The sequence below is a fragment of the Papaver somniferum genome, unplaced genomic scaffold (genome assembly GCF_003573695.1).
Source record: "Papaver somniferum cultivar HN1 unplaced genomic scaffold, ASM357369v1 unplaced-scaffold_57, whole genome shotgun sequence".
NCBI classification, from domain to species: domain Eukaryota; kingdom Viridiplantae; phylum Streptophyta; class Magnoliopsida; order Ranunculales; family Papaveraceae; genus Papaver; species Papaver somniferum.
In genome coordinates, this window is record NW_020648415.1 from 2,040,997 (window position 1) to 2,055,220 (window position 14,224).

A 14,224-nucleotide genomic window follows, 5' to 3' on the forward strand; every position below is an offset into this window, starting at 1 on the left:
GTATATAGCCCGTACAGGATACCAGCCTTAAAATACATCACCTTGCCAGCAGTTTACCAAATACCAAAGAAAAACGAAACAAGAAAACAAAAAACACACTCATCAGCAGTAATTATCCAAATTTGTTTTGATTATTAATTTCATTTTTAGACGACTTACTGGTTAATTTCGTTTCACAGCATTCTTTTACATCTTTGCCCAAAAAAATAGTATCAATGGCAGATGAAGCAACAGAAGCTTGTGTCAAATGTGTCTTCGGACTCATCACCTCTACCATACTTGCTTTCTTTTTCCTATGCTTGTGACTCATCACCCAAAAAAATTTATTTTGAATTAATTAGTAATTTATTTCAATAAACACAATTGGTATAATCAGATATAAGTTTTCCCACCAGCTGTTTCTATCCCATTTTGCTTCACAAGAAGTTGCTAAAAAGAAATTTTATGAGAAATTTTGCTTCTCATAAAATAAATAATTATGAGATGAATCTTCACAGAATCTGGTAAGGTTAAATGTTGGCCATGTATGACCAAATAAGGTCTATCGTTGAGTCCTATCGTTACCGAAAATGATAGTGTACCATATAGGAAGATCCTATAACAAATCCCGTATCAGAAAGGTTAGGATCTACTTTTATGAATCATGCAATTCCTAATCGTAATGCTAGAATCGCTCCCCTATCTAATATTGATTTCCTCCATGAGAATCTTTACGGCAATTATCACGGTCAAACGTAGAATCACTCATATTAATCACGAAATTGATTTCTGCATGTATCAAGAAATCACTCATATTAATCTTTACGGCAATTAGCAGTGTGAAACACTGTACAAAATACCTACTACAATTAAACGCAGAAAATTGACACCCGTTAATACAGGGTATCCAGAGCCAATATATTCTTGATTCTAGTTATCGAAGGCTCATAAAAAAAGGTGGTATAACTCCTATACAGAAAATACCAAAGATCTTTCCTGGTTTCTTCTGGCATGTGTTTAATTGATTCTCTGTAATATCTTTCTCATTTATATCAGATAATAACCCTGAAAGTTGACTTATATCACACATTAATGTAGGATATTCGGAACCAGTATATTCTTGTTTCTACTGAGGCCTATAAAAAGGTGGTATAACTGATATACAGAATACACATAAAATCTTTTCTTAGTTTGTTTTCATATACAGAGAGGTTTTGCAGTTTGTGGTGGTGAAGAGGCAGAATAGTTAGAGATAAACACTAGCTTCTACAAGTAACTCAGGAGGATGAAGACTTCACCCATTTTTGTGCTCGCATTTCTGGTATCTGCTATCCTTGTTGCAGTAATCTCACAAAATCCAGGTAATATGCATGATCAGGATCGAATGTTCTTTTACTAATTTGTTTTTCATGTTTTTAGACACTAATCAAAGTCCTAATCATCTCTATATTTCTATGTTTTGGATTTTGCTTGATAATAGTTGAGGCAGCTGGTGAATGGTGTGTTGCTGATCGTCAGGCCCCTAAAGACAAACTCGAAGCCGCACTAAACTGGGCGTGTGGGCAAAGGGCCGATGTCTGTCTTAATGTACAACAAGGCCAGCCTTGCTATCTCCCAAACACACTAGAAGACCACGCTTCCTATGCTTTCAACAGTTACTATCAAAAGTTCAAGAGTCAAGGTGCCCTTTGCAATTTTGGAGGAATTGCTAAAATTGCCAACATTGACCCAAGTAAGATCTTTAATTCCTTCTGCAAAAATTCTTGATTTCAAAATTTTATGGTAAGTCCCACTAGTTAAGAATAATAATTGGAAACAACGAAATCCACGTATTTATAGCCATCTTATCTGGCAGACGTTTGATTGGTATGTCAAGAGACTACAAGGATGAAGTTAGCAGTTTTCAGATCTACTAGATAGTGTCTCCCCATGCAAATCTATATACACACATGGTCACTCAACTAGTCAACATTCACCATAAAAAAGCAAGTGCATTTGCTTAGAAACTTGAGAGATTTTTAGAATCTTAAGAATCCATGTCCTTTAGGTTTGACTTTAGTAGTAAAACCTTCCCTTTGGATGAAAAAAGAAGGAGATTGCTAATAGGGATATTAGTTCGCTTGGGGCATACCAAAATCCATATAAAAAAAACATCACTTACATATATTTAAATGCACCCTAAATAAAATGATGCAGAATATACTATTTATTACATGGTTATAACGTTTACAATTATCATCTCAAATGCTAACCTCTTCTTCCTTTTTTGTCTTAATCTTGGATTGAAGGTTATGGTTCATGCAAGTATGATGCGATGGCGTAATTTGGATACTAAAGACCCGATTGTCGTGAATCTAACTCAAAAGAAATCTATTTTGATAGAAAAGAACAACAATCAAGACAATTTGGTCTTCAAAATTTAGCCAAGTTCCTTCATCTAGGGATTCAAAAGCAAGTTTTAATCATTTTAGGAAGTTTCGTTTTCTTAATTATAATTTCTACGTAAAGAATATGTTTGAGTCGTCGTTTGTAGCGGAGACATTTATTTTGAATGTACTTTGAGTATTTCGATAATCTCAAATTTACCAGAAATAATAAATATTGAGTTTATGTTGATTTTGGATTTTATCATCATTTGTTATCATATGCATCATATTTCATAGGAATAATTCAACGTCCGGAACATCAATCTCTTTTATTCAATTTGGTTATATCCATCTGCAGTGGAGATATTTTCCTAATCTGATGTGACAGAATCTATTGCCTTCAATCTGTTCTTTTGTTCTTCATATTATCCATAACGACATTTAATCAAATAATTTTTTTTCTATATTCTCTTTTTATCAAGGTTTGGAAAATGGGTCACGACTCAGGTCACGGCTACTAGGCGTGACCTTTATAACACGTTTTAACGGATATATCAACACGTTTCGGTAATAGTTTATTGATTATATAAGATGTTTTTACATCATTTTTTGTGTCTTTTGACACGTTTCTTCGCCGTTTTGGGGCGATTTTTCTTCGCCGTTGTGAAGCGAGTTCTTCGATCTTTGATGGCTGGTTTGTGGCTTGCTACTCATGATTCAAAAACATCAACGAGCCAATCTACAAGTTTATGGGCAAAATACTCCTTCCTTCCAGGAGCATCTCTTTTCAAAAAAAAAAAAGTTTCGGGCCAAAAAGATGTTATTTTTAGATAGCGGGTGTTAGGACGGTTAATTAGATAATAAAAAGAATTATGATTGAAGTTCCAATCAAAAGGTTATAAGCGAACAATTATAACAAGTCTAAAACGTTGTTAAAACATTTTTTATATTTTGTTATATATCTTTTACTTTTAAGATTTTAACTGTAATTTTTAATCTTTAATCTTAAAAATAAAAAATTATGTGGGAAAATATTTTATATATTTAAAAAAAAAGACTATAACAGGCATGAAAAATGAAAAGATGGTCTAAAAAACTCACGTTAAAATGTTATTTGGAAGAAAAAACATTAAATTTCAGAGAAGGTGTATGAAAACAGTTATAACGGGTCTAAATAAGAACGCGTAATTGGGGTTATAGGAAAAAGACAAAAACGAGATTTAAATAGTAAATCAAGGTCACCCCCTATCTGGATAATTTATATAATTCCTAATCTACCCCTTACTTATCATGTTTATTGGTTAAATATAATTAGTTAAGTTAATAGATTAGTTTGATAATCATTATCATTGAATTTGTTGATGCAACAACATCAAATCAAGATATTTATGATCGTGATGGTTTAGGTGAAGTACCAACCCAGCAAAGTAAACAAGTTGAACATATAAGTGCTCCAATTACTCATATAAGTGATGAAGACTTTTGATATCAATTTGCCTCTAACAGATAAGCCTATTTGATTTCCGTTTGGATCTAATATCAAGGTGAGGAAATTTGTTTGCAATACACAAAGCTAGCAAACCTCTCAAATCCGGAACATACGACTCCCGAAGAGCATCCTAGATTCTTAACCATCTCTCAAGAACAATCTTCAAAAGATCAATTTTCAGATATCACTCTTAGGGAATCATAAAGTCTGAGACGAAGATAACTTTGCGATTACTTCAACAATAGGGGTGTGATTCTTGAGGTTAAGACGAGAAGACTGGGAGATGAAAGAATTCAATCAGTCAAGCTCTCAACTTATGATCTGTAGACTCTCTACAGTAGCGGAGCGGGACTGCAACGCTATTTGCAGGAGAGCGAGAATGGCTACAACAATAACATTCATAGCATGGATGGATATAGCAATAGCACCACACTACTTCAAAGGAGTACCTTTCAAAGCACGCTATTTGTGTAAGAATTTGATTTTGTGCAGGTCCATAACCTAAGAGACGCAGTCTCATATGGAGTTGTTGCTTCTGTTTGTGTGATGCTACGTAATCAACCAATGCAAGGCTGATGCTACCCACTTCGTGCACTAGTGTACTTTCTTTATGTATACTTTCACGGATAAGTAGATAAATGATAATTTTGGGACATTGAAATTTCTTTGTTTCGTGTTTCTTGGTAAATTTTGTAGTGGCCAACCAGCTGTAAGAACTGAAGGCTGACGAGACATTCAGAGATCTTTGTTTCATGCTTTTTGGAAGGCATATGAAGGTAACTGAGTTTAGTACACAAGTGTTTTTGTTCGCTATAGATTTCATTTGTTATCCATATTTATCTTTTGAGTTTTGATAAGAAGAGCCGCACTAAAAATGTTTGTTCTTTTACCACTGCACGTATCGGTTTTTTGTCATGTTTATAGTGTTAAAACTTTCTGATCATCAACCCATGGGACTGACATTGCAATAGTTCTGAAGAAAGTAAATAATCTTAGCATTCTATCAGGAAAAGAAAACTATATTACTCATTGCATATGTTTTGAACTTTGATGCAAGCTCTAATTGCAGTGGCGGAGCTGAGTGAGGAAACTGTCTTCCCTAGAATTTACAAAATGACTATTTTAGGCTTACAAATTTAAGGTTTTCCATAAATGCCCCCCATGAATTCTACAAAATTACTATAATATGCTTCATTTGTATAATTTTTAACATACATTTCAAATTTTTTTTATAACAAATTCTAGCACTAAGTTTAAATACTAGAAGGTTCTATGAAGTATTGATATTTTGTGGAGTCTTAAGGAAAGTTCTGTTTTTTTTGCCGCAAAAGACCCTTGAAATATTTCGGGCGGCCTCCGACCGCCATTAGTGCTATATTCCGCTTTATATATTTGCCCCCAAGTTGGAAAGTCTGGCTCCACCACTATCTAATTGTGACTACTATGATGCTTTCACCCGCAGGATTACTTAGTAGCAGAGCTGCTGAGGTTTTTAGCAGCTCCACGTGCGGCAATTGATGTTGTTCCATCATAAAAGGATCTGGTACTGTGCTCACCTGCTTGAATTTTCATTCAGATTAGGTTGCATGGGATAGTAATTACTTATAGGTGTCCTAAATTTAAAGATGCTTGCTAAGGTGATAATATTATAACCTGTTATAATTATAGAAAATCTCCCTTTTTTCAGTTCTTATTATAGTATGCTATTAGATTTTGTTATATACTCAATTAAATGAGATTCACGGGATTTCCTTGATACTTCTTCTTATACTTGCGCAAAAATCCAACTATTTACCTTTAGCCAATTGAATGAAGCTCTCACCTGCGTACGCAAAACACGGGGCATACGTCTTTCTTCCTTCCATTCCATGAGCATGAGATGCGATTACTGAAACTCTAGTGTCAATACATTCACTCCATCTCAGTTGTATTAGACCTTCAAATCTTAATTAATTTGAGATTATTTCCAAATGCATCATTCATTTCATGACTCAAATTCATGGTCTCATAGCTTTATCCTCAAACTTTACTCTTGTAGTACTAAGGGTCCTTGGGATAGAAGAACTTAAAGTTAATTGGAGCACAAGTATTCATACTTACCCTCTTTTGTGCAATGAAAGAGTTCATGTATTTCACCTTAAGTAAATAGTAGGGAAGGTACTTCATGTATTTGTATTTCAGTTGTTGTTTTTTCCTTAATCAAGAGTTCATTTTCCCTTTAAAACATTATGTAAGATTCCTTGGGATAATGTTAAGTTAATAGATATTTCCAAATGACAATTCTTGTTGCGTCATGGTTTTTGTTTTGTGTTTCATAGTTCAATTATAATTTTATGTTGAATGTGAGGGTTATTTGATTGAATTATCAGAACAGGAAGAGTCAGGAAAATTGTAGGGAACTGGGGTATTGCAGGATAATTGGGGGGAGATCGATTTTGACTAGGCTACCGAAGACTTTTGACCTTTTTTCTTTCTTGTTGCAAAAGTTTAGCAACGAAAAAAATGTGTTTCTAAATCTGAACTAGAACAACTATATCCTGTCCTAATAAAAATATCCTTGAATAATTCTAAAATTAGCAACAGGACAGCAACAGCTAACTTTTGTTGCTAAAATTTTGTGTCGCAACAGTTATTTTCTGTTGGATTGTCGTTGCTGACTGAAGCAACAGAGCTAGAGCTGTAGCGAAAAACTGCGACATGGTGTTAACAACGCCAAAATCTGTTGCAAGCCCAATCAGCAACACATGAAACTGTTTCTAAATTTGGTGGTGAGTAGATAGTTTGAATTCCTTTTTGTTGCTCGGCATATATTTAAAATTCTAAACGAACAGTCTAAATGAAGAACACACAAACAATTCTCTAACAAACATTCACATGGCAGGCCCAAAAATGACCCTGATAATCCCTAAAAGGGCAGGCCCCTTCTCCTCATATCAGAAGGTTGTTTTTGTGTCGTTTTTATAAGCGATTCGTATAAAACTATTGTCCAGAACTTCTGAACTTGAACAAAGGGCAACCACCATGGTCAAAGATAGCTTAACGATTCAAATGTAACACATGACAAGATAGAGGATGACACAAAAAGCTATCGGTGCGTATATGACGATGCAAGACAAGATTGATGAGTTTACGATTAAAATAACATACTGTATGCTTATCCAAACAAGTCCCACCAACTAATTTGATTTAAATAAAACAAAATTAGCACCACCAAGTCACCAACTACGTTAGAATTCAAAGACCTTTAATTGAATAATTAATGGTGCCCAGTTGCAATTGATTATTACTGCATCGATCAATATAAACCCATTACTAGATCCTAAGTTAAGACTAGAGTATCACAGATTCACAAATACCTCCATCATCATTTTTGATTATCAAATTTTCAACATGGATGAGGTAGTGAAGCTGATTGGTGTGCGAAATAGTCCTTTTTGCTGCAGAGTTGAATGCGCACTGAAACTCAAAGGAGTAAAGTATGAATACGTAACAGAAGATCTCTCAAACAAGAGTGACTTACTCTTGCAATACAACCCAGTTCATAAGAAGATCCCTGTTCTTGTTCATGGTGGGAAGGCTGTAGTAGAGTCGATGATCATCCTCGAGTACATCGAGGAGACATGGCCGGAGGTTAACCCACTGCTGCCGGCAGATCTTCACGAGAGATCAGTTGCTCGGTTTTGGATCAAATTTATCGAAGATAAGGTAAATTTTTCTTTGGAAATATTTTGTTTTTGGATTAAATCCATGAGCCGAACATATTAAAGCTGTGTCGATTAATTTTGCGAAACAATATATGCAGTGCTTAAGTATTTGGCAAGCTTTTCGCACAAAAGGGGAACAACAAGCCAAGGCACTAGCGGACAGTTTGGAAATGTTGAAGACCATCGAAGAACATGCTATGACTGGGAAGGCGTTCTTTAATGGTGACAATATTGGATCGACGGATTTGGCATTTGGAATTTTAGTTTACTGGTCGGGAGTCATTGAAGAAGCGATACAAGTAAAGATCCTCGATGCTCAGACGTTCCCTCGTATAACTTCATGGAAACAGAGATTTATGGAAGTTCCAGAGATCAAGGATTGCCTCCCAAACTACGATGAGTTAGTGAGCTTTTTCAAACTTCGACGGGAAATGGTTTTAGCAGCTGCGGAAACATCCTCATAAAATCCAGATGAATCGTATTTCCATTAAGTCTGTATTTGGGAGTGTTCTTGATGAGATAAATAAAAAGTGCGATAAATAATATAATATGAAACCTCATTTCCATAGTCTTTCTTCGTAACTTGTGTTAAAAATCAATTCACAGTGACGTCAAAGGATGACACATGTTACTAACCCCCTTTGAATACCTACAATCAAGAAAATCTGAAAGTTTGACTTGTTTTGTGCACAAACAATTAATTAGTGTTTGGATCCTAAATTCTCGTACCTTTAATGTTTGGGTCTTAAATTTGTCTGTTATAATATTTGGGTCGTTGATTCGGTAGTCAACTAAGTCAATTAACAGTTTTGGCCAAACTGTTCGTTAAGGTTAGATACTTTAACTATCTTTTGTTTTCTTTAATCTGGTTTTTGATTTTTCCTCCATTTTTCCTGAGAAGAGAAACTTGTCCTCCTTTGATTAGAACTTGTAGATCGCCGGCTACTAACCTTAACTTTGTTCATTCGGCACCAACTCATTATTTTTTCGGATCATAACAAGTACTGCTTGTTTCCATTACACAGTTCTAGAAACGAAACAAGGAGGTTCAATGGCTGGTACATATTCATGGACAAGGAGGTAATCAAAGTCCTGTGCGGTTGGGAGGAAATAGATTGATTAGTATAAGCCGGATTAAAATTACTATTGCTTTAATTCTGGGTGTCGGACCAAATCTCCCTCTCTCTCTAATTGTCTGTATAAATATCGGTTTCAATGTAGACTATGAGTCACACCAGCCATGGTTCATTCATGTATAGAATTACTCTTGTTCGTTTTCTTCCTATACACTTTAGAGATTGGTATTTGAATAGACTCTTCATACATAATTCAATACATATCAATATAGTTGCAGTAGAGAGCAGTAGAAGATGCCCAGTCCTGCTCATCAGGTGTTTGACAGAAAACCCAACCAGTCGGCCTTTTTTTTGGTACAACCGTGAGTCATAACGAGGCATGACCGTTTGACCCTTTGACTAACGGGTCTACGACCCAAACACTATAACGGGTAAATTTAGGACCCAAACACTAAAGGGTACCAAAATCTAGGACCAAAATACTAATTAACTCAAACTTCAAAATTTTTTTTTTTTTTTAGATTCACACAAGAATTCTTGATGTCAAAGAAAAAATACAGCTTGATGAATAGTGGAAGATTTGAAGTTATTTGGTGTATGGCTAGGGTTGTTGTATCGATGAGTTAGCTTGAAATTTAAATAAGTAGGTTCTCGATTCTTAGATTTTTGATATAAGTTGTTGCCACTAACAACACCCATACATGAGTTCATTTTATTTATTTTTTACTTTTTGTTTAGTAGTTTACAAACCAAGTAGAGGCATAGATTGGTATTGCACTGAATTGTAAAGTTGAACGGCGTATTCTTTCCATGAAATGTGCAGATATGATTCCTGCTGGCCTATTCATTTGCAATACATTGACTGCGACTCTGTCATAAATATTTGGGTCCGTCACACAACAAATTTTCCAAAGCATTAATTTTTTACTAAATTATACTAATTCTTCCAAAATTTCATTCAAATGTTTTCCATTGAAGAATTTTTCTAATCCTTGTACTTCTAAGAAGGTGAAAGTTGAAGAAATTTAATCCATTTTATAAACATTTGAATTTGAAATTCATTCTATAAGAAGTGTTTTGGGATAGTTTATCAGACGGTTAAAAAATCTCTTGCGTATGGGATGACACAAGAAGGATAATTTATGACCAAAAAAACCATGTCCAAACAAGTCCCAACAACTAATTTGATTCAAATAAAATAACATCGGTACAACCTATGACTTTGGAGTTTGGATTTGAAAGACCTCCAATTAAAATTACTTGGTTGAGCAATGAGCACCAACATAAATTCATTTCTCATCCTACCTTAAGTTTAGAGTATCGCTTTTACGATCAACAATCTTTCTAACATGGAAGAGGCAGTGAAGTTGTTTGGTGGGCGGAGTAGTCCTTTTAGCTGCAGAGTTGAATGTGCACTGAAACTCAAAGGAGTAAAATATGAATTCATAAAGGAAGATCTCTCAAACAAGAGTGAGTTACTCTTGCAGTACAATCCAGTCCATAAGAAGATCCCAGTTCTAGTTCACGGTGGAAAACCCATTGTTGAATCGCTGATCATACTCGAGTACATCGACGAGATGTGGCCGGACAGACACCCGATACTCCCCAAGGATCCTTATGAAAGATCCAAAGCTCGTTTTTGGACTAAGTTTATGGAAACCAAGGTAAATAATTTAACGCCGTTAAGGATTTACTATGTACGCCAATTTTTTGGTTTTTAAGAATTTGATTTTGGTAGCATAATTTTTCTTTTTTCATTTTGTTATACTCCTAGGAATCAACCTTTTGGAGTTTGATTTTTGCTACCGAGGAAACGAAAGAGAAAATAGTCAACGAAAACGTTGAGGTACTAAAAACCCTTGAAGAACACGCTCTAGGCGACAAGAGATTCTTCGGGGGAGATGATATCGGATTCATGGACTTGGCAATTGGAACCGGAATTCATTGGATGAAAGTAATCGAAGATATCAAACAAGTGAAGTTATTTGAAACCTGTAATCGTCTGTAGGCATGGTTCGAAAGGTTCAGTGAAGTGCCTGTTGTCAAAGAAAGTTTACCAAGTCACCATGAATTGGTTGCTCACTACAAAACTCGTATGGGATGATACTGCTTCCAACAGCAGGACTCATAGTTGTTGAAATGATGCAGCAGTATCACTCAACAGCTTCTTATTTAAGAAGGTTGTGCGGATCTTTTTATGTTCTATAACTTCTCTTTTGTTTCCAAATAAAATGATGTGAGATTTTAGTTATATGATAATATTTGTATAAACAATGTACTGTTGGTGTTGGTTAGTTTCAAATGGCTTTAGAGTGTTTTCTTTTCTTGTTGTCTTAAAGAGAAAAATAAAAATGAAAAAAAATAATTTGGTCAAAATTTAATCAGGGGGTCTCTACAAAAGTCGTACGGGGTGATACTTCAGCGAGTACAATTTGTATTTTTTTTTGACATAATATAGTTGTATGATCCATGGCTCAACTCAATAGATTCGCATCGATTTTTGCGTTCTGTAACTTCTACCTTAGTTCTAAACAAATGTGAGATTTCAATCACAGGAACTCGTACAGAGGAACAACTAGTTGAAAATTAGTGATTTTCAGAAGATTGGTTTAGTTTAGTGGTGATGGTGACAAAATCGGGTTGACGGATTTGGCATTTGGAATTTTAATTTATTGGTCGGGTGTCATTGAAGAGGTGATAAAAGTAAAGATTCTCGATGCTCAGACATTCCCTCGTATAGCTTCATAGAAACAGAGATTCATGGAAGTTTTCAGTGATCAAAGTGACACTATTGTGTTTGTTATTTGGTTGTAACTGCATATATATTCTTTCTATATATATCCTAGATATTGTTAGGTGTATCTTTTATTTGCCTTATCTAGTTGCTAGGTGTATCTTTTATTTGCCTTATCTAGTTGTGTAAACATGTATAAATCAGATTTTGTCTATCAATGAAGATACAGAAAATTATTCTCACAACTACATTAAAATCTCTATGCTCATGTTCATCATGGCATCAGAGCTAGGAAAGATCTGAGAACCAGTTTCCGCTGCAATACAATCCAGAGAAAATACAACCCAGAGAAAACATAGTAATCATGTCAAGAGAAGATTCTCAACCTATCATTGTCTGTTTTGATGGAACCAATTACAATCACTGGTCATTCCTCATGAGGAGTTTTCTTAAAGGAAAGAGTATGTGGAAGTATGTCGATGCTATAGAAAAGAAACCTACAACAAGCAGTTCTTTGAAAAAGAGAAAGAAAATGAAACACAGAAAAAGGATCCAAAAGAAGAATGGGAGATTAACAATCACAGGATTCTCACTTGGATTGGAAACACAGTCATTCCTTCCATAAGCATGCAACTCACAAGTTTTGAGGTAGCCAAAGATGCATGGGATTTTCTTTCGAAAAGGTACACCCAAATCAACTTTGCTCAGAGGTATAAACTCGAACAAGATATTAGATCTATGAAACAATCGCATGATCAGTCTACTTCTGTTTTTCATTCTGAGATGTCTTTAATCTGGAATCAATTAGCACTCATGGAACCAATATGGACCGTAGATTTGGAATTGTGGCAGAAGTATAGAGAGGAAACACGTTTAGTTCAGTTTCTAATGGCTTTGCGTGATGAGTTTGAGTCTGTTAGGGCATCAGTCCTTCATCGTTCACCTCTTCCCACGGTGGAAATTGCTTTGTCTGAACTTATTATAGAAGAAACAAGGAAAAGAATCACATCGGAGATATCAGGAGTATTTGTTGTACCCTCACGATCCAGCCCTAACAATTTTCCAAGAAACTCAAATGCTCAAGTGCAACGTGATATGTCTCAAGTACAGTGTCATAACTGCAAGACCTTTGGACACTTGGCAAGGAACTGCAATCTCCCATCGGCTAATACATCACCTGCTGCCACAATACCTGACACACCCACAATACAGTGTGGGTATTGTAAGGAATTTGGTCACTCATCTAGATTCTGCACCTCACCAACCTCAAGAAACATGAGAAGGATCAATGCTAATGGAGGAAACAAATTCAATACACCTACCAGATTTACGGCAGCTCCAGTTTCATCTGCAACAGATCCATATGCAACATCGACAACCTCATCTGCATTAGTTGTACCTAGTGGTGGTTCAGCACCAAACCTTGCTGATATTCAAGAGATGATTAAACAAGCACTCTCAATTGGTAACAACCCTACAGCTGCATCTTCCTTCTCTATCTCCTCAGGTATTTATTCAACAGAATGGTTTCTCGACTCAGGAGCATCAAACCATATGATTTTTAATCAAAGTTTTTTGAAAGTCTTCATCCTGTCATCACCCCTAAGATTCATATTGCTGATGGATCAACAGTAACTGCAAGTCATATAGGCTTGGTCAACAATTCAAATAACTTCTATGTACCAGATGTGCTTCTTGTTCCAAATATTACAATGAATCTTATTTCAGTTGGTCAACTGTGTGATTAAGGTTATAACACATATTGTTTTCCTTTTGGTTGTGCTATACAGGATCTCAAAACCGGGAAGCTAGTTGGGATAGGCCGTAGAGTTGGTCGGTTGTATCTTCTTCAATCTCTTGCTCTCTCAGCGGAATCTAAAATTCATGTCGTAGCTTCTACTCCCACTGCACCTGTGTCAATATCTCCCTTCATGTCTTGGCATTCTAGGTTAGATCATGCTTCCTTTTCTCGTATTTCATATATGATCAATAAGGGTTTACTAGGAGATACTCGGTTAGATAAAGAACCAAATTGCATCTCTTGTAAACTGGCAAAACAACCAGCTCTTTCTTTTAATCTTAGCACTTCTGTCTCAACTGAACCTTTTGCTCTTATACATTCTGATGCCTGGGGTAAATCTCCAATTATGTCAAAGGGAGGTGCTTTGTATTATGTCAGTTTTATTGATGATTATTCGCGTTATACATGGGTATATCTATTCAACTCTAGAGCAGATTTTCTTACGTTATATGTTGATTTCTCAACCATGATAAAAACTCAGTTTGGTAAAGTGATCAAAGTTTTTCGTGCTGATCAAGGAGGGGAATATATTTCCAATCCATTCAAAGAATTTCTTAAAACCCAAGGCACCATTCTTCAACTGTCATGTACTGAAACTCCAGAACAAAATGGAGTTGCAGAACGTAAACACCGTCATATTATAGAGACATCTAGAACTCAGTTCCTTCAAATTTATGGGGAGAATCAGTCCTTACTGCAGTCTACACCATCAATAGAGTCCCAACAAATGTCATAGGAGGAATGTCACCTTATGAGCGTCTCTATGGTAAGAAACCAAACTATTCTGAGCTTTGAGTCTTTGGTTCAACTTGTTTTGTACTCCTTCAAGAACGTGAACGTCATAAACTTGGTCAAAAGAATGTCTTGTGTGTCTTCCTTGGTTATGGTATTGAACAAAAAGGGTATCGTTGTTATGATCTAGTTAATAGAAAGCTTCGTGTCTCTCGTCATGTCACATTCTGGGAGAAAGTTCCATTCTGGTCACTTCCAAGCAGCAAATCATCATCTTTTGAGTCTTTCACTTATTCTGATCCATTTCCTAGTGAATCCAATCCTAGCACTTTTCCTATATCTA

At 35.5% G+C, this 14,224-nt stretch overlaps 3 protein-coding genes across 3 annotated transcripts; all 3 read left to right on the plus strand.

Moving 5' to 3' along the window:
• The first annotated feature begins 1,141 nt into the window (after positions 1 to 1,141).
• LOC113343211 (glucan endo-1,3-beta-glucosidase 4-like) lies at positions 1,142 to 2,593 on the plus strand. Its single transcript, XM_026587481.1, has 3 exons — positions 1,142 to 1,340; positions 1,460 to 1,711; positions 2,268 to 2,593. Exons 1-3 carry the CDS (start codon positions 1,265 to 1,267, stop codon positions 2,300 to 2,302), a joined length of 363 nt encoding a protein of 120 aa, XP_026443266.1. The 5' UTR covers positions 1,142 to 1,264; the 3' UTR covers positions 2,303 to 2,593.
• Positions 2,594 to 7,130: 4,537 nt separating this feature from the next.
• Positions 7,131 to 8,106, plus strand: LOC113343374 (probable glutathione S-transferase). Its single transcript, XM_026587591.1, has 2 exons — positions 7,131 to 7,539; positions 7,637 to 8,106. Exons 1-2 carry the CDS (start codon positions 7,225 to 7,227, stop codon positions 8,000 to 8,002), a joined length of 681 nt encoding a protein of 226 aa, XP_026443376.1. The 5' UTR covers positions 7,131 to 7,224; the 3' UTR covers positions 8,003 to 8,106.
• A 1,730-nt stretch (positions 8,107 to 9,836) lies between these two features.
• Positions 9,837 to 10,995, plus strand: LOC113343189 (glutathione transferase GST 23-like). The gene is made up of 2 exons (XM_026587466.1): positions 9,837 to 10,278; positions 10,389 to 10,995. Exons 1-2 carry the CDS (start codon positions 9,964 to 9,966, stop codon positions 10,620 to 10,622), a joined length of 549 nt encoding a protein of 182 aa, XP_026443251.1. The 5' UTR covers positions 9,837 to 9,963; the 3' UTR covers positions 10,623 to 10,995.
• The last annotated feature ends 3,229 nt before the right edge of the window (positions 10,996 to 14,224 follow it).